General features: G+C 32.6%; 1 protein-coding gene across 2 annotated transcripts; it reads right to left on the bottom strand.

The window, feature by feature from the left end:
* Nucleotides 1-963: 963 nt before the first annotated feature.
* Nucleotides 964-26,232, bottom strand: LOC129805861 (ras-related and estrogen-regulated growth inhibitor-like protein). Of its 2 annotated transcripts, XM_055854084.1 has the most exons (5): nt 26,115-26,232; nt 24,873-25,996; nt 7,157-7,293; nt 3,771-3,953; nt 964-1,814 (listed from the first exon to the last, which is right to left on the bottom strand). In XM_055854084.1, exons 2-5 carry the CDS (start codon nt 24,979-24,981, stop codon nt 1,206-1,208), a joined length of 1,038 nt encoding a protein of 345 aa, XP_055710059.1. In that variant the 5' UTR covers nt 24,982-25,996; nt 26,115-26,232; the 3' UTR covers nt 964-1,205. The 2 variants fall into 2 exon arrangements, with proteins under 2 accessions (XP_055710059.1, XP_055710058.1); XM_055854083.1 differs by having other exon boundaries at nt 24,873-26,232.
* Nucleotides 26,233-27,533: the final 1,301 nt, after the last annotated feature.

Here is a 27,533-nt window from a genome sequence, read left to right as displayed (position 1 = left end):
AAAAGGTATGCCGCGGAGCCATTAGTGAGCAAAATTCAAATGGTTTGCTTATTACGGTTTGCTTATGATTTTCTTTTCAATTTTTGATTGTAAATGAAAGGAAAGTCCGTTCCGTAATTAACCTTTGTTATCCCTTTTTGCCCCTGAAGGTTTAATTTTAAAATATTTTATAAGCACTGAACATTGAACAGCTCATATTCTAAATTGTGGTAAATTTTGATATCAAAAATCTAACTCAAAATTTAGCTAAATGTCATCTTATTTGAGTTTCTTAAACAAATAAAATGAAAAGGAAGTTATTATGTTAAAAATCTTTGAAGTATTATGAAAAGATGCAAAATATTCTCTAGTTGGTCTAAAGAGAATATTAATAATATGATCCGTATCTTGAAGCAAAAATAACATCAATAACAACACTAAGAGAGATCCGAAAAAGTCAAAATAACATTCCGGAAAAGTTAATTTTACCCTGCAGTATTGATCCGAAATCAGTGTAAATATTACCCTTTTTAGGTGTATTATGGGTTAAAGTTACCCTTTTTCATGTTAAATTCACCCTCAAAAAGGTGTAAAATTAACATTAAAAAATGTTGATATATTTTTACACCTAAAAAGTGTTAAAGTTATGAGGAAAAAGAGTTAATCGCAGCCTCTTTTTTTCTCAGTGAAGGAATTGCATGAGAATCTACCTCTCTACACTGAGAAAAAAAGAGGGTGCGATTAACTCTTTTTCCTCATAACTTCAACACTTTTTAGGTGTATAAATATATCAACATTTTTTAATGTTAATTTTACATCTTTTGAGGATAAAATCAACATGAAAAAGGGTAACTTTAACCCCCAATACACCTAAAAAGAGTAACATTTACACCGATTTTGGATCAATACTGCAGGGTAAAATTAACATTTCCGGAATGTTATTTTAACTTTTTCGGATTTCTCTCAGTGTATATAATATTAAAGTCATATAAGTGCAAATTCTATAATTTTTTTCTCTGTACAACTCTTATAAAAAATCTCTTTCAATTAAATTTAAAGAGGACAAGACACTTCTTGGAAAGAAAGTAAATCATTCCCAATTAAAGTCTCTTTTAAACTCAGCCCATCCCGAAATTCCCATCCCTAAGCCTTTAAGAGGTTCAAACTCAAACATCTGTCCCAGAATTGTGGGGTTGGTGGATGGCAAACACGTCTCTCGGTTGGGGTTAATAGCTGGAATTGGTGTTGCTGCCACGCAGGGAGATGCTCATGCGGCGCTCGCTGCGTGGATGCGGGGTCAAAGAACCACTTCCGGACGTTGTGGGTGGCGGAAAGCGCCATCGTCGTGGGCGCGAAAGGAGAGTGCCATCGGTGGAGGCACGCTCGCGGAATGGACCATTTTGCTTAGCATCAGACTCCTGAGATTGCAGTTCCTCATTCTCATCCGGACTACTCTCTGCCCAGAGTCGTCCGAAGAAGAGCATTGACATCCGTTTCTCACTCTTCACGGTGGGAGTTGTGGCGGTGGGTGTGGTGGTTCCGTCGCTGGGCAGGAGACAGGGTGTCAGTGTATCTGGACTAATGACTAGTTCACTGGCTGTCTCACTGGTGGAACGTTTGAGCTTTGGGGATTTACTGAGGACACGCCAATAACGTGTGGCATCCCGGAAGACCGCCATCACCTGATCGGCACTTTCTCTGGCTGAGATCTCATGAAAGCAGACACAGCTGATTTCCTTGGAGCGTCGATAGCCCTCTTCGTTGGACACCATCCGATCACCCCATTGGTCATTCTTGTTCCCCACCAAAATCACAGGCACATCCATTAGGCTTTCCTGGGGCAAAAAGACAAAAGAATTGACTGTTAGAAGAATGACACACAGAGAACTTTTCAGCAAAAGTGGTTTCATATTTTATTTTTGTCATTCTTTTAATGGTGAAAAATGCGCGCAATTTGTCCCTGCCATCTAACTTGGTGAGAGACCGAGATGTCCTCCCTAGTCCCCAAACTCTTCCAAGTATAGCTAACAAATTCCACTGTCACCGTCAATTATTTTACCACAGAGCAAATACTCTATGATGATGAAGGATTGTGCCTTATTGTTGTAATACACTGCTGGCAATAATCATAGCTCCACTTTTTCATACTGGAAAAACTTCGAAAAAAATTTTTTTTAGAAAAAAATAAAAAGATCATTTGAAGATATTTTCATACCGATATGAAAAATTGCCATTTGAATTTCATACCGTTAGAACTGTGAGTACTGTGATAGAACTTTTAGCAAAATGGCGATTTTCGGGTGGCAATAATTATAGCTCCACTCAATAAATTTGGCTCCAGGGTATTTATTTTCAATAAGTGAAGGTAAATATCTTTAAGTAATTTAATTAATAACTTTATTAAGCTAATTAGAATTATTTTTATAAAGTTTTTCATGAATTTTGCTGAAATTTTGTAAGGAAAATGTGTAACGAACAAAAATAAGGGATTAATTAGGGTCTTGAAAGGGATGGAAATTGACAACCAAAGAATTTCCATAAAAATGACAAGATCCAATCACCTTTCATCCGAATTTGTCCATATAGCCGACATATATGCATTTTAAACCACTCCCAGGGCTAAAAATCTTCTTTTGTTAGAGGCAAAAGTGTGCAATTTTCCGTGTTAGAGTCGAAAAAGACAAGTTTTCTTCCGTAAATTGATGTAAAACAATGCTGACTGCTTATTCTCATCATATCCTGTTGATTCTGTCCCAAAACAGAATTTCAAGTGACTAAGGGCGTCTTCAGAATACGAAAATAGAAAATTATCAAAAAGAAGCTTATTGCAGTTTGATGAATAGAAGGTGTTTTACGTCATTTAAGTGGTTTAAAAATATTTTTTCAGACAGAAAACAAGTTAAGACAAGACCTATCAATTTTTTTATTCGAAAAAATAATGTTGTACCATTTATATTAGGTAAAACACCATCTGTTCATCAAACTGCAAAAAGCTTCTTTTTGATAATTTTTTATTTCAGTATTCTGAAGACCCCCTTAGTCACTTGGAATTCTGTTTTGGGGCAGAATCAACAGGACATGATGAGAATAAGCAGTCAGCATTGTTTTACATCAATTTACGGAAGAAAACTTGTCTTTTTCGACACTAACACGGAAAATTGCACACTTTTGCCTCTAACAAAAGAAGATTTTTAGCCCTGGGAGTGGTTTAAAATGCATATATGTCGGCTATATGGACAAATTCGGATGAAAGGTGATTGGATCTTGTCATTTTTATGGAAATTCTTTGGTTGTCAATTTCCATCCCTTTCAAGACCCTAATTAATCCCTTATTTTTGTTCGTTACACATTTTCCTTACAAAATTTCAGCAAAATTCATGAAAAACTTTATAAAAATGATTCTAATTAGCTTAATAAAATTATTAATTAAGTTACTAAAAGATATTTACCTTCACTCATTGAAAATAAATACCCTGGAGCCAAATTTATTGAGTGGAGCTATAATTATTGCCACCCGAAAATCGCCATTTTGATAAAGGTTCTATCACAGTACTCACAGTTCTAACGGTATGAAATTCAAATGGCAATTTTTCATATCGGTATGAAAATATCTTCAAATGATCTTTTTATTTTTTTCTAAAAAAAAATTTTTTTCGAAGTTTTTCCAGTATGAAAAAGTGGAGCTATGATTATTGCCAGCAGTGTATCATCATCGACATACCGTCGAGAGGGAAAAAATGGAATCAATCACAAGACAAGAGGGTGTATGGCATACCACCAACCCTTATTACCTTGTTTGTTAGTTTACGTCGCCTCTTGTTGTAATTTATGAGAAACTTGAGGCGGTTGCACTCGTCGAAGCTGCACTTATCTGTGACGGAGTAGACAAGAATGAAGGCGTCAGCCCATCTGCACTGTGTCTCCAAATCGAGAGCCTTCCTCTCCGAATTCTTGTACTTTTCCAAGTCTGTAGTCTGAAAGGACAAATTATGTAATTTAATGAGATTATTGTGCCCAAAATATCTTAAAGTCATCATCTAATTAGAAAAATTAGCAATTAGGGTAAGTGTGCCAAATTCCGGCCAGCTTGCAATTTCGGCCACCTTTTTTGTTTCTAGAATTTCCATGAACTTTTAGATTTTACGTACTCTAGAGAATATAAAATGCAAAAGAATAACAAAAAATGTACCTTCGACAAACGAGATGATGTGAAAAAGATATTGGAAGAATTCCCGAAGGGCAAGGAACTATGAGAATGAAGGTGGCCGAAATAGGGCACCAAAGCTATGTCTATATTTTTATTCATTTTAAAATGTATTAAGAATGATTTTAGAGTAAATAAAGACGGTAAACTCTTTACAAGGTTCCAAGAAACACTCTTTAAGAAGAAAGAATAAAAAAAAATTAATTTGAATTTAAAATATTACATTTCAAACTTGAGACTTTGACGCTTGCATGCAACTATGCCCAAATTTGGCACACTTACCCTAATAGAATCCAGTAAAATAAAGTATCGCTTGTTACGCCCTAGGCAGACTTATGGCTTAAGCCGTAAAACGGCTTACTAGGAAACCGATGGGAATACATAGTCTAGTTATTATTTTGAACAAAATTACATTAAGCGCGTTAACTCTTTCCGGACCGAAGCATATGCTGCAAGCCAATTTCACAATTTTTCAATCAAAAATATCTAAGCTCAGGAATTAATTGAGGTCCTACAAAAAATATCTTACATTTGGACATCCTTATAGTTTGTAATCATCCAAAAGAATTGAATTTTTCTCAGTTCTAAATAACTAAAAAAGATTGTTTTTTACAGAACATTCATATGCTGCTTTGGGTACTCAGAGTCCCAAAAGAGACGAAAGAGTTAAGCCGTAGTTTTGTCTAACACATAAATCTATTGACTTTCAAAATTTTAAATTAAAAGAAAATATTTGTGTCTCCGCCACACCTTTTACATCAGGAAAATTGCATGAAATCAAAATTCACATCCCTTCTTTGGGGATTAAACAAAATATAGATTAATCAAAAGAAAAACATTTGAAAAAGTAAGAAATATGAATTTTGATTTCATGAAATTTCCCTGATCTAAAGAATGTGCCAGAGCCTTGAAAAACAGATGTAGCTGTTCCTTTCTGTCAAATTAAAATTGAAATTGAAATTAAAAATGAAATTGAATTACAATTTCCATTTGACAGAAAGAGACAAATATTTAGCTTGAAAGAGTAAGAAGTAAAATTTCAATCGATTGAATTTCACTCAATTGAAAAGGTATGCCAGCGTCAATAGTTTTGAAATTGTTTAATATGAAGTATAAAAAATGCAAACTAGTAAGTTTTTAATTTAAAACTATTAGTAGAAATTCATTTTTAGCAGTGAAATAACCAAATTTGCTTAGTATAGTGCCCAACGCACAATAAGTCTTGTTTGTAAACATGTATTCAAAATTTCATATGAGATAGAGCAAGATGACTAGATCTCTATTTCATTCACTCTCATTGAAATGTCAAAAACATGTTTACAAAACAGAAGTTATTGTGCGTTGGGCATAATAAGTAAAAAAAAATAAACAAATTTTATTAATATTAAAACTCTAAATTTAATCAGAAAATAACCTCTTTTGATCAGTAAAAAAATCAATTTTGATTAAAAAAAAAACTTAATAAAAAACGTTTTTGATCAGTAGAAAAATCCATTTCTCAAATTGATTAATAAGTTTAGAAGATATAAAGAAGTGAAATTTCGGCAAAAAGGAGATAAAGACTATTTTGTTTTCACTACCATCTCTGTTGACAATTACATAAAATAAACTAATACTGTTTTGTTTTTTACTTTTAATTTAATTATTTTCTTTAATTATTTTCATCAAAATAGATTTCTTCATTGACCAAAATTGGTATTTTATTTATTTTTTTACTTATAAAAATAATTCTTTTTACTGACTGAAATAGATTAATAGAAATAATTAAAGCAATTTTAATTTATCAAAACCTATTTTTTTATTAACCAAATCCGAATTTTTACTGATAAGATTTATTATTGTTACTGGCCGAATTTATAAATTTACTAAGCAAGTTTAACTTTTATGCATTTATTTTTTTATTTACATATCAAGAAGAAAAGGAAAGGGAAAAAAGAAAAAGCAATAAAAAATTAAAATATGAGAAACACACGTAGGGGAAAGTGCCCATGCTTTACATGGTCCCAAGCTTTACAATGACTAAATTTTTCGTATGTTTTTCAATAAATGTAATGCTTAACGCTCAATAACCTTTGTTTTGTAAACACGTTTTCGACATTTTAATGAGAGTGAGTGAGACCTAGATTTAGTCTTCTCGCTCACTCTCATAGAAAATTTCGAAAACATGTTTACAAACAAAAGTTATTGTGCGTTGGGCATAATTCATCTTTTCTATATTTTAAAAACTAGGGGAAAGTGTCATGTTTATAAAATATATTGCGGAGTCGTATTTATTCAGAAACATAAGAAAAAATTAGTCATTGTAAAGCTTGAGACCGTGCAAAGCATGGGCACTTTCCCCTAGCTTTATTTAAAGTATTAATATTTGCGAGTGAATTATTTACTGTTTTTTTTACCAAAATACTGACTACAGATATTTTTGTATCATAGAAAATAAAATACCATTAATAAAAATACAATAAAGTAAATTGTAATTCTTTAACGTAAGGTAACAGTATTGCCAGAAAGGCTTTGACAAAGTTTCAGCCTACATATTCAAAGATATTTAAATTTTGATGTAGACTACAGTAGGGGAAACCACGCAACCTTCGGACGACTCATTCTTTTTCAACACGTTTTTAATTAATTTGATCCTTTATGGTATTATAATTTAATAGGTAGTCTAGTGTCTCAAATTTCATGAAAAGAACCATGGATCAAATCCATTAAGAACATATAAAAAATTAGTTGTCTGAAGCTTCAGTCGTTCGAAGGTAGCGCGCTTTCTCCTATTTTTAATGAAACGGTTTTGAAAGTAAATTTAGTATCAAGAAAAAATATTCTCCAGTAAGATGTACCATCGCTAACATTGGCTTTTCTATTACTAGATATTTCTTCTTCAACTTTTTTTTCCGAGTAATAAATTTAATAGCAAAATGATACAATGTCGTATATTAAATAATAACACCAAGTTCTAATAGTGTTAAGACTTACATTGAAGTGTCCTGGCCGATCTGCAATGTCGAAGGCGACAATTTCATTATCAATCACAGTTGTGTAAGAGTAAATTTTCTCGTCGCTGCTGTCGTAGCTGCCAATGAATCTCTTGGTAATAAACCTTACTACCATCGCTGATCCAGAAGAGGCGGAAAGAAAAGAAGAGGAAGAGAAAAAGAAGAAAACTATGTGGTATACAGGAATTTCAGTTAGGAAGTGACGAATCATCATGAATTTGACACGAAATTGGATGCTCCTTTTACGATAAGAACACTCTTAAGGGTATGTCTGAAGAAAAAACGGATGGAAACGGGGTCGATTTCCCATCCACTGGGGGGTAATAAATTTTTACATACACCATATGTGGTATATTTCTTGTAACCGTATGTGTCTAATATGTGTGTTCATATCCCTTTTAACTAAGTATTATCGAGTGGTTGACACTCTCTTAAGGAGGATTTTTCTCGAGGATGTCCAAGCATTTTTTAAGGGGAAAAATCTGTGGTGATATCGTCCGGAAAAAGCGTTGGTTTTTCGATAAAAAGTATAAATTCTTAGCTAGAAAGCAAAGAAATACTTTAAAATTCTCTTAAAGAAATGTAAAACAATATCTTAAATGCATTTTCATCAAATGAAATTTTCTAACATGATATTTATTTTAAAAAAAAATACAAAACGCTATTTTTACTGTTTATTTCTCAAAATAAACAAATAAATTAAGTCCCAGTTAGCAAATAAAGCATTGACTCTTTGTCTTTGATTTAACTTCAGCAATAAAACTGCATAAATCCTGCAGCAAAGCAAGTAATACGCATAATTAAATTTTTATTGCCGCTATACTTGACAACTCAATCTATTTAAAATGCTCATTCAATTACCTATTACACTTCGTTGTCTATCCTTTTACCATCTCAACCCCCAAAGGAGTACATTTAAATCCGAAAAGGGGGAGTAAATTAAACAAATAAAAAACTCCCTGTGAATCTGGGAATCCTTCACGTCTGTCGTGATTTGTGCCATGAAGCGAGAGGTGTGAAAATGAAGGAGAACCATCCCCATCTTCCTGTTCTTTTGGAACACCAGCACTTCCCTCTTTTGTGCAAAGGAACATTACTCTTCTTTTACACCTCCTCCGAGACGTTTTTTTCCTGCCCTCGTGCGCCATTCATTGAACCATGAATTCGGGCATGAGAAAATTGTGAATCTGGGAATGTTGTGAAAATTATTAGTTTGTGTGGGGTTCCTCTTAAGCTGCCTTTATTGAAAAAGTTTGCCTTGAGTACGTCCCCATCATAAACTTTATTAGATAGATTTTTCTCCACTTGCTACAATGATGATGTTACGTGCGTAGTGAAAAAGATGATATCAACTCATTTTTTATCATTTCACCCCCAACTTCAGTTTCCGTTTGAACAATATATCATTTTAAATTTCGCGAAATATGCCACAAAGGGCGGAAACGTTACCATCAATTGTGTCTGAATGAGTTGAATGATTTTCGAATCATTTATGGGCATGTGGTACGTAAAAAGGATCCATCTCTATTGATATTTTCCCTCAAAAACTTTACCACACGTACTGAACGTGAATATAGATATATTACACAATGAGGATAATTCCAGACGTTTGTTCAGTTTATATGAAAAAGTATTACCGAAATATTTCAATTTGATTATTTCGTGCCGAAATTTAGAAATTCTAATATTTAAAATCACAAAAAGCCACTTCGGACTTTTAAGTATTAATTTTTAATAAATTAATAGAAGAGGGTAGAGGAGTTTCACGTGTTCAAAGATTCAAGATTCAAAGTTCAAGGATTTTCAGAACTTAGGAATTATCCTTTATATTTTTTTACAGTCAATAATACTCAAGAGAAAATAGAAGAACATGAGTCCTGAGGAAAAGTTCAGCTGCATTAACTGCCCTACCCTTCCCTACACACGAAGGGAAATTTAGGTCCACAACCTCAAATCATGCTTTACGTATGAAATGGCAAAAAAATTACAATAGACATTTGCAGAATTTTACCAACTTTTTTAAAAACCTAAACTAATTCGTTTTTAGTAAAGTTTTAAGCCGAAATACCTCTTTACTCACACTTCACATCAGACTAAATCAATTAGGGTAAATTAAGCTAATTCTAAACCTGCTCCAAATGGAAACTTTTCGCTACTCCAAATGGAAACGTCATTGTTTTCATGATTAATACAGTACCAAATTATTATATTCATACATTTTCTATACCACAGTTTCATTATTTAGTTAATTTTGATCCAAATAAAGCGAAAATCCAATCATAGGGGAAAGTAGGCGTGGTTCGCACAGAGTGAACCTTCAAACGATGCGAATTTTCTCTTTGTTCGCAAAAAGTTGACTTACCATTTCTCATCTCGTTTCGTGAACTTAATACTGATCTATCTTATGGCTAAGAAATAACGAACTAGCTCTTTGCAAACAAAGAGTAAATTTGAGTTGTTTGAAGGTTCACTCTGTGTGAACCATGCCAACATTCCCCTATTCACAAATTTTATTTTGTTAATATCTCAGAAAAATTAAAAGTGTACCTTTTCACCATCGAATTTTTCATCGATCGACCATATTTTCCAATGAAAAACACAATACTGTTGTTTATTCGTTTTGTTTAACATTTATGTCATATTTCTGCATAATTCTGGTTAAATTAAATGCTAATCTTTATCTTTGAAGTTTTCAAATGAAATAATTACCTATTTCGTGAATAAAAAGGGTTTTTCTGAAGTGTCTGCAAATGCTTTAATAGGAAACCCCAGAAATATAATTTTTTTGGAAAGATTTTCTTATTATTTTAGATGAAAAAGCAGAAAAGACCAGGAATAAGAACAAATCCTGCACTCAAGAGCAAGTCAACAAAGTTTTGGAAGCCTGTCGTTGCGGTTTCACTTACACTCTTTGTCTCCAATTAGAAACTTTCCCTTGTCTCCATTTGAATTAATTTGTTTCCAATAGAAGCATTTTACACGCGCGTATTTTTCTTGTATTTAAGAAGTTTTCAAATTATATCTAAAGAATTTTCACTAAAGAGTAACATACTAAAAGAGTCAAGGAGCAAATTCATGTAATTCTCATCAGAAAAAATATAAATTTTATGTGTTGAATCTTCTGTCAAAGTTAAAGCGTCTGGAAATGGTTTTGAATTAGAACATTTACCTTAACAAATTGTTCCATTTTCTGTTCTGAAATACAACACGGCTGAAAGCTCAGCAAAATATTGCTAAAAGTTAACAAAATTAAGCTAAAAAGTGCTGATTTTTAGCACTTGGTATTCGCTACACTGAGTGAGAAAAATCCGAAAAAGTTAAAATAACATTCCGGAAATGTTAATTTTACCCTGCTGTATAGATCCAAAATCGGTGTAAATATTACTCTTTTTAGGTGTATTAGGGGTTAAAGTTACCCTTTTTCATGTTAATTTTACCCTTAGAAAGGTGTAAAATTAACATTAAAAAATGTTGATATATTTTTACACATAAAAAGTGTTAAAGTTATGAGGAAAAAAGTTAATCGCATCCTCTTTATTTTCTTAGTGTAGGCACTAAGGATGATATTCAAAAAATTACCGGTGGACAGCACGTGGGTTTTATTTCGAATTACCCCAATTTAAACGTATGATTGCCTTTGTAAAATGTCAGACTAACATTTCGAAGATATTAAATAAATACTTTGTATGTCATCTAGGTCATTCCATGTTGTATAGAAATTCTCACGTTTTCATTAGGTCATGCTGCAAAAGGGGAGTTTGACCTGGAAAATGAAGTAATTAATTGCGTCTCAAAAATCACCATTGATCGAAAAGTGGCAAATGAGACGCAATCAGAGGTATTTGTGCCGTGAAATTGATGTTCTCTATCATCAAGAATCTCTCGAAAATCTATAAGCAACATGAAAGAAATGAAGAAAAATATAGACAGAAGGGACAAAAAATATTGAATCAAGATTTACTTCCCACATCCACCCATTTCAGATTTACCCTCACATCCTACTCTTATATGCTATATTATCTTTCCCCTAATATCGAGTCGAGACATCGTCAGCAGGGGCGCTTTTACTACCTGTTGATGTGAAGATTAAAGCTCAGTAGAGAATGCGAGACACGCAAAAAGATCTCGTCAATCATAACTTTGAGGTTCTTTTGGGAGGGTGGAATAAAGGTTTAAGACTTTTTTTGTACCCCATCTCCCAACACGGACTGAGAATAAATTTCCAGAAGACGTATTTATTGTTGTTTCTGCAGCCTTTTTCTCCCTTTTTGTGCTGATGCGTGCAAGAGGTGAATGAATTGCTAAAGCAAAGAGCTGCGACAAAAAGTCATCCCCATTCATGATTTTCTCACCACCAAAGAGCTTTTCATCTGCCACATCAAAATTATCAAGTCATTAAAGCACCAGACGTGAGTTTTCTTCTTTCCAAAATCAATTCCTAATTACATGCAGAAATTACACCTTCAGCCAAAGTGGAAATACGTGTTATGGAGGTTTTGTTGCTTGAGGCAACAATTAACGGATGCTTTCATTCTCATGTAAACAACTCAAAGACATATTGGATTTAGGCATTTTGGATCCTAAAAGAATGTTTACGAAATTTACCCAAAATGGATAAAAGTTGCTAAAAAAAATTGTTATTATTTTAATCTAACGTTAAAGTATTCCAAAAATTCAATATATATATGTATATACAATATACAATATATATTCTCTCTAAGTATATTTATATAGGTTATAAGATTTACGAACATTTCGTAAGTCCTTAATAGGAATTCACAAACATTTGCAAACAATTTAACAAAATATATTTTCCTGTACAAGTGGAAGAAATACAACTTACTAATTTTACTGTAAAGTAATGTACTCCAAGAGATTTAAAACATTTATTTTCCAACAAAATTGTTTAATTCGAGATCTTAAGCATATAAAAGTAATACAGCATTTAAACTATATTTTCAAAAAATTTCATTTAAAAATTTTAAAAATTCAATCATTCAGACCTATTTTTTTATATTTTAATCATACTTCTCGGTGGACAAGATTTTATGTTTATTTGATCATAGCTTAGGGGAAAGGCTCATAATTTTGTCCAGTTTCTTATTTTGGACACTTTAAGGATAACATTGGACACTAAAAATAAATTGATTAAAATGATGGATTTTTATTCTAATATCTGATGAATAATGAATTCTATCTAAATATTTGTTCTTTTTGGAAGATTTTGACACTAAATACGTTAAATTTTGAATATGATTTGAGTTAAAATTGTTTTGTTGAAAATTCAGTGTGAGCAATTGCTTACGAGAAATATGACAGAACTTCGTGTTTACTTATGTCTTATTAGCTGTGGTGAAGTACTAACAATGTTTCCTCGCTTTTCTTGAGTGATATTATTGAATATTGTGTTGATTCACGTTAGTGGTGATCTGTACATTTCACCTAAAGTGAGATTTGCCTTGTGAATTAGATTTTTCGTGTGAAAAATGGGAAATTTTCTAAGACATTCACCAGTGGGGTGATACTCCTTATTTTGGACAGGTGTTTTTCTTACGAAATTTCGTGAAGTTTTAGCTTTTGTGATGACTAGGTTGGACAAATGCCTGGAGAAACAAAGGAGCATCATCTCTACGAAAGAGATGTAGCGAGAAATGCCTTGAAAGGCTTCCGGAAAGGCCAGGGAATGAGCGAATCCGCACGTACTTGGAGTATCGAAGTCAACTCACTTTAATGAATGAAATGGAAAGTTTCCGGGCTTCTGTGACATTCTACGTTTCCCTTACATGAACAGGAAGAGGACTTGGTTAGATTGGTTCATCAAATGAAGAACAATGGGCATCCTATTGAGGCGGATTAGCTGTCCAAATTTACAGCCAAGTTGGCCAAATTAATAAAACAAGTTGTCCAAAATAAGAGCCAAAGTCACCTATACATATCAATTCATTTTTAAACGTATTAAAACTAATTTTAATAAAAATAATACGATAAATAGCTTGCTAAGTTTCTAAACAACCCTTCTGAAAAGAGAGTAACAAGAAATGTCAATTAGTATAGAAAATATCGCACTTCAAACTTGGAACTTCGATGCTTATAAGCAGACTGTCCAAAATTATGAGCCCTTACCCTATCCCCTTAAGCACTGTTTTAGTAACATAAACGTTTAAACCCAAGCATGTGGCAAATTATTTTTTTTATATGGAGCTATTTGAAGCCAATTCCTAAATTGATCTCGGACTCAGCTCACAGTGCTCTGAAGAAAACATTTATTTAAACAAAAATTTAGTATATTTATTCCTCCATGCGGAAAGGTATCTTATAATACGGAAAAACTTCTCACTTTTTTGTTATTTAGTGTCACGTTCGCAAGTGCAAAAAAAAATCGCATATAAATTTAAATCGAAGTATGAGAAAGTGGCTTCAAATTTCAGGCAACTTACCAGGGGCGTGTTTAAACCCATCTCTCCCAAAGGAGTAAGAGGAAACAGCCAAATATGAAAATTCCCATTTCTTAAACTTCTATTGGACGACCCAAGAAACAATATTTTTTTTGGGTAAGGCACCATAGAATCAAAATTCTTATAGCCTGTTTATAGTGCTCTTGGTTCCGTCACTGAGACTACTGGAAATAAAGTGGCTCACTCTTAAAGAGCCTTACAGCTTCTACAGGCCTTTAAACATAAAATGTTCATTATAGCGATTATAGCCTTTAAAGGCTCTTTATAAAAAACTTGTAAAGTCTTGGTTTTATAAGACAGCCCTTTAGCTTCTTGAACATATTCCATCGGTGAATTTAGATTTTTCGAAAGCAAATTGCAGTCCTTCGTTTCATACGTTTCATGTATAGAGTATGTGAAAACCAAGTGTAATGCACACAACTTTTCAAATTAAAATATATATGTATATGATAATCCAAAGAAGATTTAAACTCTTGAGCATTTTTCGTAAACAGTTTTTTAAAAAAATACCCTGCTTATAATATTGTCGAAAGTTAATTTAAACAAGCAAAGAAATTCTAGAGAGTGTAAAATTGTCTGTATTTAAAACCGTAAAATTAACTTAATGAATAACTTTTCAACATGAATGAATTCTTTCTCGATTTGATTTACCTTCCTTACGACTGCTGCTAATTGAATCAACTGTGCGGAAGGTTTTCTTTCTCAGGCAATTTTTTCTCCAGCGTCAAAAAGATTTCTATTTGGAACCCTTCTTTCCACGTAATTGAAATTGTCAAGGGTAAAAATTAAATTAAACGATTAGAAATGGTCTTCCGTTTAATTTTCCTATGATTTTACGACGCCATTTCTCAGCCACAATAAACTCCCATTGAGATTAGTTTCCTCCCATCCAGAAGCGCAATTGTAACCCAAAAAATTGAGGATGTGGGTGAGTTTATTTAGCAACAATTCCCCATTCCATCCCGACAATATGTCAGTTCCATCACTTTTGGGCAGGTAAACAAAAAACATGAAGCGTCGCGTGATTTTCGCATTGACATAGACTTGCTGGTAAATTTGCTCTTTCACTCAGTATTTCTCTATATTTACCTTCTATAATTCCCTTTGCATCACTGTATGTCGCACTTTTCCAGCTAAAATGGGTGAATGACCTAGAGTAAGAGGCTTCAATAAATTGTGACCTTATCGAAAATTCACGGGAAGCTTGATAGGGAGAGGTGTCTTCTATAGGAAATCACTCTTTCTCAGGTCACCCTTTCCATTCGTCTCAAGCTATCCCCTTCGGCGTGACAAGAAGTAACCCCTATTTGTCATTTTGTTTACCGTTCGCATTCAGCATCATTTCCGCAAATTCAATATAAAGGCAGACGAACCCCATACCCCAACCTTGGAGGCGAATGGCGTGGTTGGATCAAGCTTGAGTGATTTCAAGCCATGTTACTTTGGCCACGAAAAACGAAATATTAAGGTAACTCGAGTTCAGCTCGCAAGGAAATATTTCAAAATGATTCATTTTTGAAAACAAAATTCGGTTTTTTTTTGCTGAAATACTGGAACAGAAAACAATGCTATTCAATATGGCTGATTTATGTCTTCCTAAATTTAAACACCAAAAAACCTTCAAAACCTTGAAAACAAAATTTAGTAGCTAAGTAAATTGATCATTAGTTCAAAGTCTTTACTCCAGAAAGATTTTTTTTTCAGTAAAAAGGTTCTAAATGCTCAGTAAAAAGGGTCCCAGTCAAAATCCCAAAACCCAAAATCCCGAAAGCCAAAATCCTGGAGCCAAAATCCCGAATTGACCAATATCCCAAAAGCCAAAATCCTTAATTCTTAAAAGTGGCATTGCTAAGTAGTCTTCAGACTAGAGGTTTAGCCTAGTTCCCGTAGGTCTCAAAATCCTAAATAGCGTGCAACTTAATCGCGTTTTGAGGGCCTAATAGGTTGTTTATTTTTAATAATCCAATCCTAAGTTAAATTTTCTCAAAAAATCATGATTGATAAGAAATTAGGGCAGTTAAATCATTTCGCTAAACCTTCGGTCTGAAGCTCGTACTATTCCCATGATTGCACCCACTCTTGCTGGAGGTAAAGGCAAATTTTCTGTGTCTTGGGAAATTATTCTACACATTATCCTTCATATAATTTTATCCCCTTCAGGATTTTGAACTTTCGGGATTTTGGCTTTCGGGATTTTGGCTTTTTCGGGATTTTGGCGTTCGGGATTTTGGCTTTCGGGATTTTGACGTTCGGGATTTTGGCTGCTTCCGCAGTAAAAATCCATTTTGATCACTAGGAAGCTGAAATGTGATCATTAATCCCAAGGGAGTGACATTAGCTCTGAAAATGCGACAGGTTTTAGTACTATAACTTTTAACTGTTTTCTTACATCTCTCACGGGATATCTCCAAAACTACACCGGTTAGTAATTTGGCATTTTTGGTTGACTACTCAATATTATCTCGATTTTCATTTAATATTTATATTTTTTACTAATACACCCTACAATAAAAGAAAACATCTAATAAACTTAAAAAAGTTTTTTTGATCACAAAGTCAGAAGTCAAATGACAATCGTAAGTCTAATGCAATGAATGAATGAAACTGAATTTTGAAATGAATTTTATAAAACGAATCGAGCAAAATGGACTGTATGTCTTTCCTTCATATCACTAAGCAAAGAGATTTCATTAAAAAATCAGTGAATTGCATTTTCAAACTCATGTGATAATAACAAAGAAAAACTCGATTGATATTGTCAGGCTTCGTCATACTCACGTGTGACAATGCCAGAAAAATTACAGAATTCCCCTACTGATATATCAATTTAAATAAAACCGACAGAGCCAAGATCGTTTAGGGGAATGTAGGCATTGGTAGTAGCACGTAGTGAGTCTTCAGACCTTTCAAACGGTGCGAATTTTCTATTTATTCGAAAAAAGTAGGATCGTTATTTTTTTATAAATTAATCGAGTAATCATAAACCTCATGATATAAATAAGAATAGAAATGAAGAATAAGTAGGGGGATTCTGTAACCATATGACATTGTCATATGATGAAATTTGGAATTTTTATGTGGTAAATTCGGGAAAACTATTCGATAATGCCATTCATATGAATTGCTGAGAGCTCCACTGGCCTTTAATGTTGTCCTGTTCCGAAATTTACCACCAAGATTTGTTATATGAAATTGTCATATCGTTACAGAATTCCCCTACAGCTCTTTGCAAATAAAGGGAAAATTTGTATATATTTTATAAACGTTTCTGCAAAATTATTAAACCAGCCATTATTATCATTATTGTTTGTTTTCATTAACAATTTATAAAGCAATTGTGTAAAAAGATTTCAGACCTAAGGCTTAGTCACAATGACTTAACTTCTGTAAATTCTAACCAGTCATGGTTTTTTAACAGATTTTGCCCTAGGGAGGATATTAGGGCAATGGGTCCATTAGATACTGAAAAATGGATTAAATTGCTTGTTAATTAAGATTTTGATAATTTCAAAAACTAGGCTAAACCCACTAAACCTCTAGTCTGAAGATGGTTTAAAGATTGTCAAGTAGACTGTAGAAGTAAAATAAAGCACACTAGAAAGCCTGAAATGCCTGATTACCCATTAACTCTTTCGCGTCATTAGGGTCATATATGACCCGGGGAAAAAACAATTTCTTTTGACTATTTACATTAATTGAAATCTATCGGTTTGTGCACGACATCATAATAGAAGGATGTAAGATTCTTGGCTAATTTTCTCAAGACTCCAGATATTCAGGAAAAGAAAATATTTGAGATCAAAAATCACGAATTTCGAACTTTGTGAAATGACTTTTCTTTTTCAAAATTTTTTATATTCATTTATTTTTTTCAGCAAAAAGTTCTTTAGAAATACAAAATAGAATATCCAAAGATTGTATATTGCATATTTTGATATAATAAATTACTCTCAATTTTCCAGAAAAGCGTGTAGAATTTTCCGGGTCATATATGGCCCTATAGTCCCCAAGGGTAACAGTGTTTTCGTCCCAAACCTGCAGCGAAATGTAGTTGGGACATTGTTTTTCTTTGTGAAATGCAGGTGGGACATCTTGCTCCTGGACATTTCATCTTATATCTGATGAATTATAACATATTTTGCAATATTTTAGAGTATTCTGCAAGCGTCTCATATTGTGCAATTGTATTGTGTGTGAATAAATATGTGGATAAGTTTATTTTTGCCAAATACCACTCAAAATATTGTGACAGTGACTGTTCAAGGGATTACCAGGAAGATTCCTTGAACACCAGGAGTACAGTGTCCATCACAACAATCCAGTTTGCCATGGTTTTGGCCAAATTAATAACTTCAAGCAAAAAAAACTCTTAAAAAGCCCGTGATATAGATTTTGAAAATGGTAAATACACTTCCCTTGAGGACAACAGGGTCATATATGACCCGGGGTTTTTCCGAGTTTTCACGCAATGGAAAATTTTTTTCCTCTCAGAACTATTATATTTGATCATAAAGCATTAGGAAAAACTCAATTTTGCATGAATTCATCTGCTGAATAAAAGTGGGACGCGAAAGAGTTAATCAATAATAAGGGAAAATACTTTCCCTTAGAACTTTTATACACCGAGAAAAATGTGGATGGTAAAATTTACCATCCTCCATACAAAATTCTAATGGCCGGATAGTAAAAAAGTCACCCAGCAAACGCGATATTAAATTGGACTGTCAAAAATTGTAGAATCTATTGCATGGATAGTAAATTCTAATAGCCGTATGGTAAATTCTAATATCCCCGGATATTAGATTTTACTATCCGGATGGTAAATTTTACTGGCAGGATAGTAAATTTTACTAGCCGGATATTAGAATGAAAAATGTCGGAAAAATTTATTTTTCCTTATTTTCATTGATTTTTGGCCATTGTTTGAGGGCTTGGGGCCCTTCCTGGATAACATTCTCTGTATTTCAAGCCATTTTGATGCGTGAAAATCTTTTTCCAACATTGACAACTCAGCCGAGATTTGAACACGCGACCTTTGTGATGACAGTCCAGCATCTTCCAGCTGCGCCACGAATTGCTATAATGTATTCAAAGCATATCGGGAACCGTTGCATCGGCACCCACGATATTCCAAAATGACATTCTAACAGCAGGATGGCAAATTTTACTGGCTTGGATAGTAATTTCAATCCAAATTACTATCCTCCGTTAAAATTTACTGTCTTCCAGTTAAATTTTAACATCAAATATGCGGCCAGTAAAATTTACTTCCCGGATATTAGAATCTAAGAGAGGTCAATGTAAAATCTAAAGGAGGATAGTAGATTTTACCATCCGGCTGTTAGAATTTACTATCCATAGGATAGTAAATTTTAAAATGTCAAGATGGTAGATTCTAAAGGAAAGTATCTATGGAGGATGGTATTTTCTACTATCTTTTGAGGCAGTAGAATTTAAAGACACGATTTGTAGAAAATACCATCCAAATTTTTCTCGGTGTACCTTCGAATAAAGTGAATTTCTTTTACCTTTCCTAAGAGTGCACATTATTATATCATAATTATCAATAATTGATAAAAAGCCAACTAATATAATATTTAATGGAAATGTGTAAGTCTTTTGGGAAAACTGAAAGAAAATTCACATTATTCGAAGGCATGAACGTTCGAAGGGAGAGTACTTTCCCCTATGTAAGTAAACACTGTAAAGTTGGATGACTCTGAATGTCGGAAAACTAAGTTTAGCAATACATTCAGATTGTTAAGAAAATTAATTAAATAAACTCTTTCTTTAAATGATTATCAGCCTATTTCATAATTACAGAATTTATTTAATTAATTAAATATTGTAATTTAATTTAATTTTATTTATTAGTGTAAAATCGGTAAATCTCAAAAATTGAATAATTGTTTGGTGAACCGAACCTACTATACTATATGAATTTTCTATTTTAATAAATTTTTTATGACACAGACGTCTTATGTAGAACGTTTGGTAAAATCGAGTGCCGTCTTGGTTAAAATCTAAACTTAGTTTCGCTGCATCATTTTTTATCGGTCATATATCCGGTTTTAGTGAACAGAAATTGTTCACATACATATGTTGGAAAGCCAATGGGTTGGAGTGTATTTTTAAAATGCAAGAATAAATAAGACCTCTTTGCCAAAAAAAGATTGCTACTGTTTTAAAATGTAAAAAAATATGTAGAAAATCTTGAAAAATCTCATATTTCAAAATTGTTTATAGGTTTTACAGATTCATATACATATAATATAAATAGTTTAGAACCAATTTTATTTTTCAGTTACACAAACAGGTAGACCAAATGCAGAATACGTAACTAAAAAAAAGAGGATGTGATTAACTTTTTTTCCTCAGAACTTTAACACTTTTTAGGTGTAAAAATACATCAACATTTTTTAATGTTAATTTTACACCTTTTTAAGGGTAAAATTAACATGAAAAAGGGTTAATTTAACCCCTAATACGCCTAAAAATTGTAATATTTACACCTATTTCGGATCAATAATGCAGGATAAAATTAACATTTTCGGAATGTTATTTTAACTTTTTCGGATTTCTCTCAAGTGTAGAGAAATTTTAAAGAAATTATGAAATTCATGCGCTTTTTGATCCGTCGAAACATCGAGATGTTCTTATAAAATTCGTGTTAATATTCGTGAGAGCTTTACAACAAATACTAAGTATACTCTAAGATAGAAATAGTTTCCAAAATACTATCTTTTTTCCGAAAAAAAATATACTGAAAATTTACTTGTCCTTAAGACCTAACTTTGGTAAGTGTCATCTTTGTATTCAAACCCTCGCATCATTTCTCTTTCAGTCTGGGGCATCCTCTTGTGGGTGGATATGTTTTTCTTCGGACGGATGGATTGCTTTTCTGTTGATTTAGGCAATACACCTCAAATTGTGTCAGGCAATGAAACAGAAGTGTGTGAGGCAGATTAAGTCCCATTAAGGAAGCTGAATTGGGCGACAGGAAAAAGCATGACTGAGAAAATCAACCCTTCAAGCATCATTAAATTCTGCTCGATCCTTAAGGCATTGAGTTTATGTGGAGAACAGCTAATCCCTCTCTGGAGAAATCTCAGAAAGATATAATAATTGTTTTATGGAAATTTGGAAATTTAGAAATTTCCTCCTGTGTTTTGTTGCTACAACATCAATTTTTGAATGAATTTTTCATTGACATGTTTGGATACGTTTTACGTATGGCTGATGCCGTCGGTGGTCTTATGGGAAAAATCTCATAACATAACATCCTCTGCTGGTGACATTTATTGCCACAGATACGAAGAAAGAATGAGTCCATTTTTATTACATGTCAAAATACAATAAAAATTATATTGCAAAGTACTCAAGATACGCAGCTGAAACACTCGGCTGGGAGATTACAGTTTAAGTGAGAAAACGGTTAGGAGCTTTATTGAAAACGTTATTGGCGCAGTTGTGGGTTTGGAAGGAAATTTCAAGAGTTAACAATCAACCCCGGACTGTAAGAGCAATAAAAAGTTTTGTATTCATAAATTATGGAAATGTAAAATTAGGTTTAACAACACAGTATAACAAGAAGTCAAGATAGAGCAAGTGAAAGATTTTTAGAAATTTAAATTTACATAAAATTTTTGAACGACACGATTAAAAAACAGAATTAAAAATAAAACTAAATACGTTTTTTTAACTAGGGGAACGTGGGACTATGTTGAGCAGGGGCTACATCGAAAGCGCTATTTTTCGCGTATTTCTAAAAGATTCTGGGGCTTTAACATAATGTTATTTACATAAACAAAACATATCAAGATCTATATTGAATTATGGTTAGATCTAACTGGTCTAACATAATTTTAATATGCCAAAACTAGCATCTTCAACGTAGCCCCATCTCACCTTACATATGAGAACATGATTTCCTAATCAAAAGTACTTTCAACTTCGAGTATGTATGAGAAATACCTACATGGCAGAAAAGTAAATAAGAGAAATATAGTAAAAGGGCCTTTTCCAAGGATCTGCAAATATTTCTAAAGAATCAGTCAAGAGCAAAGGCACATCCATAGAAACGTTGCTTCTTATTCCTCAATTTATGTGTCTATCACCGTGATTCCCATTTTGTTATTCTTACAAGAAGTTTAGTAAGAAAATTTCAGACAGACCGTCTTCAATCAAGATTACAGCATTGGACATCCTCTAGGCCAGACTTTGGATCATCTATCGTGTTTACAGAATTTCTGGGAAATTTCTGAGGAGACTGGTCAGAGGGAGATGGGAAAATTTTATCGCGATTCTTGTGAACATTTCCCTTCTGCGTGAACAAACCTCCAGCAAATGTGACATTTCCCACGTTATTGAATCTTATCACATTTTTGTGCTCTGTCTCTCATTGTCCTTAATTTCGAATTACAACAATCAACATCATTTACAATTATGTACAATCCAAGTGAAAGGTTGTGAAAAAAAATTGTTCAAATACTAATTAAATTGTGAGGTGAGACACGGAATGAAATTTGAACTGCGCATTTTTTTTTGTATTTCTAAACAAGGAAAATCCATGCAACTAACCACAACATTTTTTTTTAACTGTATCACCTCAATCAGCAGGTGTTGAGTTTCACGAGTGTTCTATTTGTTTTTATTAAATGCATTTTTCAATATTTGAATTTAGACTCAAGGTATATCCGTGAATCGTGATTATGCTTATAATAGAAAATGGTCATTTAATTTAAGAAATTTTCTTCTGGTAAGTAGTGGTTAATATTCAAAACTTAAATCGGAAAAGTTTTCCTCTTCCCTGTTATGCAGCTTCGATTAAGATTATGAGACACTAAAGTGTTGAAGTCAAATAGACTAAGTGCATGAAGACACTCCCGATCCAATAACATTAAAATGAAAACGTTACAAAATGGAAATATAATTGTCATGAAATTTATGAAAAGAACATATATTTTTCATTGCTCGAAGTTTTTTCTTGAACTGTTTTTTGAATTCGTATAAAGTTACGACAATAAACGAGATATGACAGTGAGCCAATAATATAGCGGAGAGCCGCCATGTTTGAGACACTATTTTTTTGTTTTGACCTTAATGCATTACAGTAGAACCCCGCTATAGGCCATCGCTCTATAGTCCACAATTTATCGACCGTTGATTTCAAAATACTGATTTTAAGTTAGGTTATGTTTTTTAGTACGCGACATGCAATATTGTCATAATTATTTTAATATTTTTGGCAAACTTAATTGAGTAGTCGTGATAATGGTGATCCATAATGAAGAGAGGGAGGACAAGTACCACAATCGCAAAAAAAAGTGGAAGCCGTCGAGCAATTTCAATATTAAAAGTCGTTGATAATTTTAAAAAATGACATGGACTATAGTGCGACCCAAGTGTCAAATCTGGAACCAAATATGGCCTATAGTGAGGCTCTACTGTATTTCCAAAACCCAGAAAATTATCTTCAAATTTTATGTAGCTCTTAGTATACTCACTTGTATAGACTTTATTAAAATAATTCAATTAGCGTTTTTGTTACCATCAAAGAACAGTCCACAGCGTCTCAAACATGTCAGCCTCCCCTATATAGCTTTACTTTTATAATTCCTAAAGTATCCTAAGTTGTAGTGAAATTTTTAATACAAAATTAAATTTTTGGCTACTTCTTTTCAATTGAAAATGAATAAAAATATTAACATTAACATTAATTTGGCTACTATATCGGATACTTTGACATAGAGGAAGTCCACTGTGTGAGCTATATTGGACACCAAGTTTGTCGAAGAATCTTGCTCTTCCGAAGATGTTACAAGGCATCTTTTAGACTTAGGTAGAGAATAAAAAAAAAACAAAAAAGTATGATTAGTTTTTGATGTTCGGTCAATGATTCCGATAAAAAGACACGGATTTTGATCTAGTTCCTTCTCCTCCTTTATTAATGAAATTTTATTTAATAATTTTATTATATTACTAAAGTTTCAGTAATAAAGGGGGGGGGAATGATCTAGATCAAAATCCGTATCTTTTTATCCAAAAAATATGCAGTTTGAAAATCTAAAAAGGACCGAAATAGGAAACATAAGCCCACTTATGGCGAACTGCAGGATCAAAACAATCCATAAATTTTACCATAAATTAAGACAATCTTTTATGACTATTTAATAGTTATATTGAAATACAACCACAAAAATTATTTGGACTTCCCCTCAGACAAAGAAAACTGAAATGATCATTAACTAATATGTTACATTTTTCGTAAAATAATTGTCACATTAAATTGCCATTAAAACAATTTTGATAAAAATCATTTAAAATTGAACGGATTTTGTGTTAATATATTCTTCTAAAATAATAAAAATGTACAAGAAAAACATTTTCCATCAAATATTCAAAGCTATTTCCATAATTTTATTCATTTTAAGCACAGTGTCCGATGTTTGACTCAAAGTGTCCCATATTGTAAGTTTCCAGAAATAATGCCCCGTTCCCCTTATATTTTCTAACAAAATCGTCTCATGATTTATTTGAAAAAAAAAAACTTAATTTTCCTATCGATAGATAGATCCTATATATCCTAGATAATATTCTAAATTAGATTTCTCTTTCATAATGCGATATACGTAAGTTAGCGCTAAAGGAAAAATAGGAAAGGAGGAATGATTTTAGTACTCATTCATTGTAAAAATAAACCGACGTGACATGCAATAACTTTAAGGGATTCCGGTAGTGTTTCTTTGAGTGATTGTTAGTTTCCCAACGACTTCCGGAATCCCTTAAGTTTATTTTAGTACATTCGTGTACTAAACGTCCTGTTAAGCCTTTAACTGATTTTTTAGTGTTCAAACGTTTTTTTTCATAAAGTTCACAGTAGTTTATTTAGATTACCTATAGGGGAAAGTACTCTCCCTTTGAACGTTCATGCCTTCGAATAATGTGAATTTTCTTTCAATTTTCCTAAGAGACTTACAAATTTCTATTACATTTAGCTTATTATCAATTATTGATAATTATGTGTAAGTCTGTTAGGAAAACTGACAAAAGATTCACATTATTCGAAGGCATGAACGTTCGAAGGGAGAGTATTTCCCCTAACCTGCCTTATACGACAATCTTTCTGTACTAAAATATGCGAAATTTTCACTGAAGCTGAAACTTTCAATCAATTTAAAATTCACTAAACCCAAATGAATGAGTTTCACTGAAGGTTGTTCCATTGTAATGGCAATTTACCTGTCTTTCCGACACCGCTGTGGCCAATAATAAGCACTTTGAATGTCTTGCTCTTGTTTGAATGCAGTCCAAGCTTTGCAAGTGAGGACTTTGGTGATGTGGTCATCATTTTTGACACACACAACTCCTTGGAAAATCTTCGACACTGATCCACTGTGTCACTCAATGGAGAAATATTTAATAATAATAAATGTTTCAATGCGTTTATAATTAAAACACTGGGTCTGGGGAGTGAATTTAGGAAAATATTTCTGGCACAGAATTGTTACTCTTGTGCTATTTTCGCGGAAAGAAACGATGGAATGATTGTGAGTGGTGGAAATATTGAATTTATTTTGTTAAAAGAAATTTCTCTTTTTCCAATCTTAATTGTGAAGCTCTAAAAAAGTCCCTTTAGGGTTGAAATTGTGAATATGTTGTAAGGATTTTTCATCCCTGAAGACTTTATAAATTTCCACCTGTTTTCCATTCTACCATTTCACTCCAAGTTGCACTATTTTGTGATATTTTATAAGAAATTTCTACATTTTCCCTGTTGCTTGCAATTTAATAACTCTGTTTTAATGACATCACTCAACATTTCGTCTTTTGAAAAGTATATTATTACAGTAAATGTTCTCACACACTCAACAATATATTTATACAATATTCTTCAGTCTGATTTTATTTATAATTAAAATCACATCCAAACAGAGACTTTGACGCAATAGACACAAAATTTAACACTGTGACATATTTTACAAAATACTTTTTTTTTTAAGTCTCTTGCTGAAAGACACAAAATTGAAACCGATTTTTTTCTTTTTGTTTCTTTTTTGTGTAAATGAAGAATAAGAGCGCGCCAAAAATGTCTTTTGTTAGAGAGTAAATTCGTTGTTTCCTTCACATTAATTTCCTCCAGCCATGAAAATATATTTTACAAGCAAAACACCCCACAGAAATCACAATAAACTTTCGTTTTTAGAGGACACCTTAGTATTGTCAATGAATAATTTTCTCTTCCTCAAGTGATTTTCCCAGTTTCCAACGACCAACTGTTGGGAAAATTCTACGCGCCACAGAATATAAAGCAGTTTTGGTGGAGATTTCTTTTGCGTGGAGGCGTGTGGCGCAGATTGAAGAGTCTGTGTGGGAAAATCATGTGAAATCGCTTTTCAAGCATCTCAATACCTTGTGGACTTTTACTACATAATGTTCTCCCCGAGAATACTCACAATACTCCACACACGTGTTCACAAAGACCTTTTATCTAGAGGAAATGAAGAGTAATTTATTTAATTTTATCAGACTCAGACATCATGCTAAATTGACTTCCAATTGATCAAAATATATTGAGGACACTGATCTCATTAAAAAAAATTCGAAAACCTAACTTAATACTCCAGTCTTGTATAATTTTGTAACACGTGGCAATGAGTCATATACATATGTCTATTATTTAGTAAATTAAAATTATTTTGCAATCTAGGAATAAATATTTAAGAACGAAAAAATAATAAGAAAGAATACGATTTTGTTTTTTTTTTGTTTCCCCCCTTATCTACCCCTCCTAACCAAAGTCTTAGGCCCTTAGGCCTATTTTGACCAGTATCCTATGTTAAAAATCCTTTAAAAACTAAAAACGTCCATAAAAATAGATACCAAAATCGTGAATCTAAAAAATTAATATCTGCCAAATACTGAGAAAAAACAATAAATAACAAAGACAGTAACCTTACACATTAATAGCCGTACTGAATACGATTTTGTGTTAAAGCATCTAAATATTAAAAATAATATTTAATAAGACATCGAGTAATTAATTATCCTCATTGAGTTAACATTTAACTAAATCTCAATTCTCAACAACAAAAACGAGAGAACTTGCTCCACTCGCATTTATAACGTTACAACATCATATACAAACTAGACGATTTTGGATCATTTATTTCCGATTTATCTATAATTTATTTATTTAATTTATTAGGACTTTTAGGATATAGGACTTTTAGGATTTAGGATTTATTTAGGACTTTTAGTTAAAATTCTTTTCAATTATCGACAGAGAGGTAGAAAAGCTTTCTTTCTCGATGCGAAAATTTTGACATCTCTCGAATTTTCATGAAATTTTCAAATTCAAATTCAAGGGTCTAGGTTCAAATCTAAATTCTAGATTAAAAGTTCTTTTCTTAAATAGGTAGGGGAAAGTACTCTCCCTTTGAACGTTCATGCCTTCGAATAACGTGCATTTCTTTCATTTTTCCTAAGAGGCTTGAACATATTTGTCACATAATTATCAATTATTGACAATAAACTATCTTATATTTCATAGAAATGTGTAAGTCTCTTAGGAAAAATGAAAGAAAATTCACATTATTCGGAGGCATGAACGTTCGAAGGGAGAGTACTTTCCCCTACATTACATAAATAAATAGTTTTTTAAAGAATTTATTGTAAAAAATCTAAATTCAGCGACTGTTAATTTAACGTTGATTGTAAATTGTGATTTTTTTATATAGGGAAGGATGGGGCAGTTCACGCAGCCGAACTTTTTAGTTGAGATTCTTTACAATCTCAGCTTTTGTGGTCACAGATGAAATCCGACCTCGTCAGATCGGGCTCAAATTTTGGATTTACACGTTTTAACACTCATGGATCACGAATATCATACGCGCAAAAAAT

This window comes from Phlebotomus papatasi, chromosome 3 (assembly GCF_024763615.1).
Source record: "Phlebotomus papatasi isolate M1 chromosome 3, Ppap_2.1, whole genome shotgun sequence".
Classification (NCBI taxonomy): Eukaryota; Metazoa; Arthropoda; class Insecta; order Diptera; family Psychodidae; genus Phlebotomus; species Phlebotomus papatasi.
The sequence above is the reverse complement of the archived record's forward strand: the minus strand, read 5'-3'. Positions and strand labels throughout refer to the sequence as shown.

What these genes read in the sequence shown, in the direction of transcription:
- LOC129805861 (XM_055854083.1), bottom strand. Translation starts at nt 24,981, where the DNA reads ATGATGACCACATCACCAAAGTCCTCACTTGCAAAGCTTGGACTGCAT. An exon ending in CAGCGGTGTCGGAAAGACAG is followed by an intron (nt 7,294 to 24,872) that starts GTAAATTGCCAT and finishes CTTCTGGATCAG; the next exon opens with CGATGGTAGTAAGGTTTATT. An exon ending in GACGTAAACTAACAAACAAG is followed by an intron (nt 1,815 to 3,770) that starts GTAATAAGGGTT and finishes TTTTTGCCCCAG; the next exon opens with GAAAGCCTAATGGATGTGCC.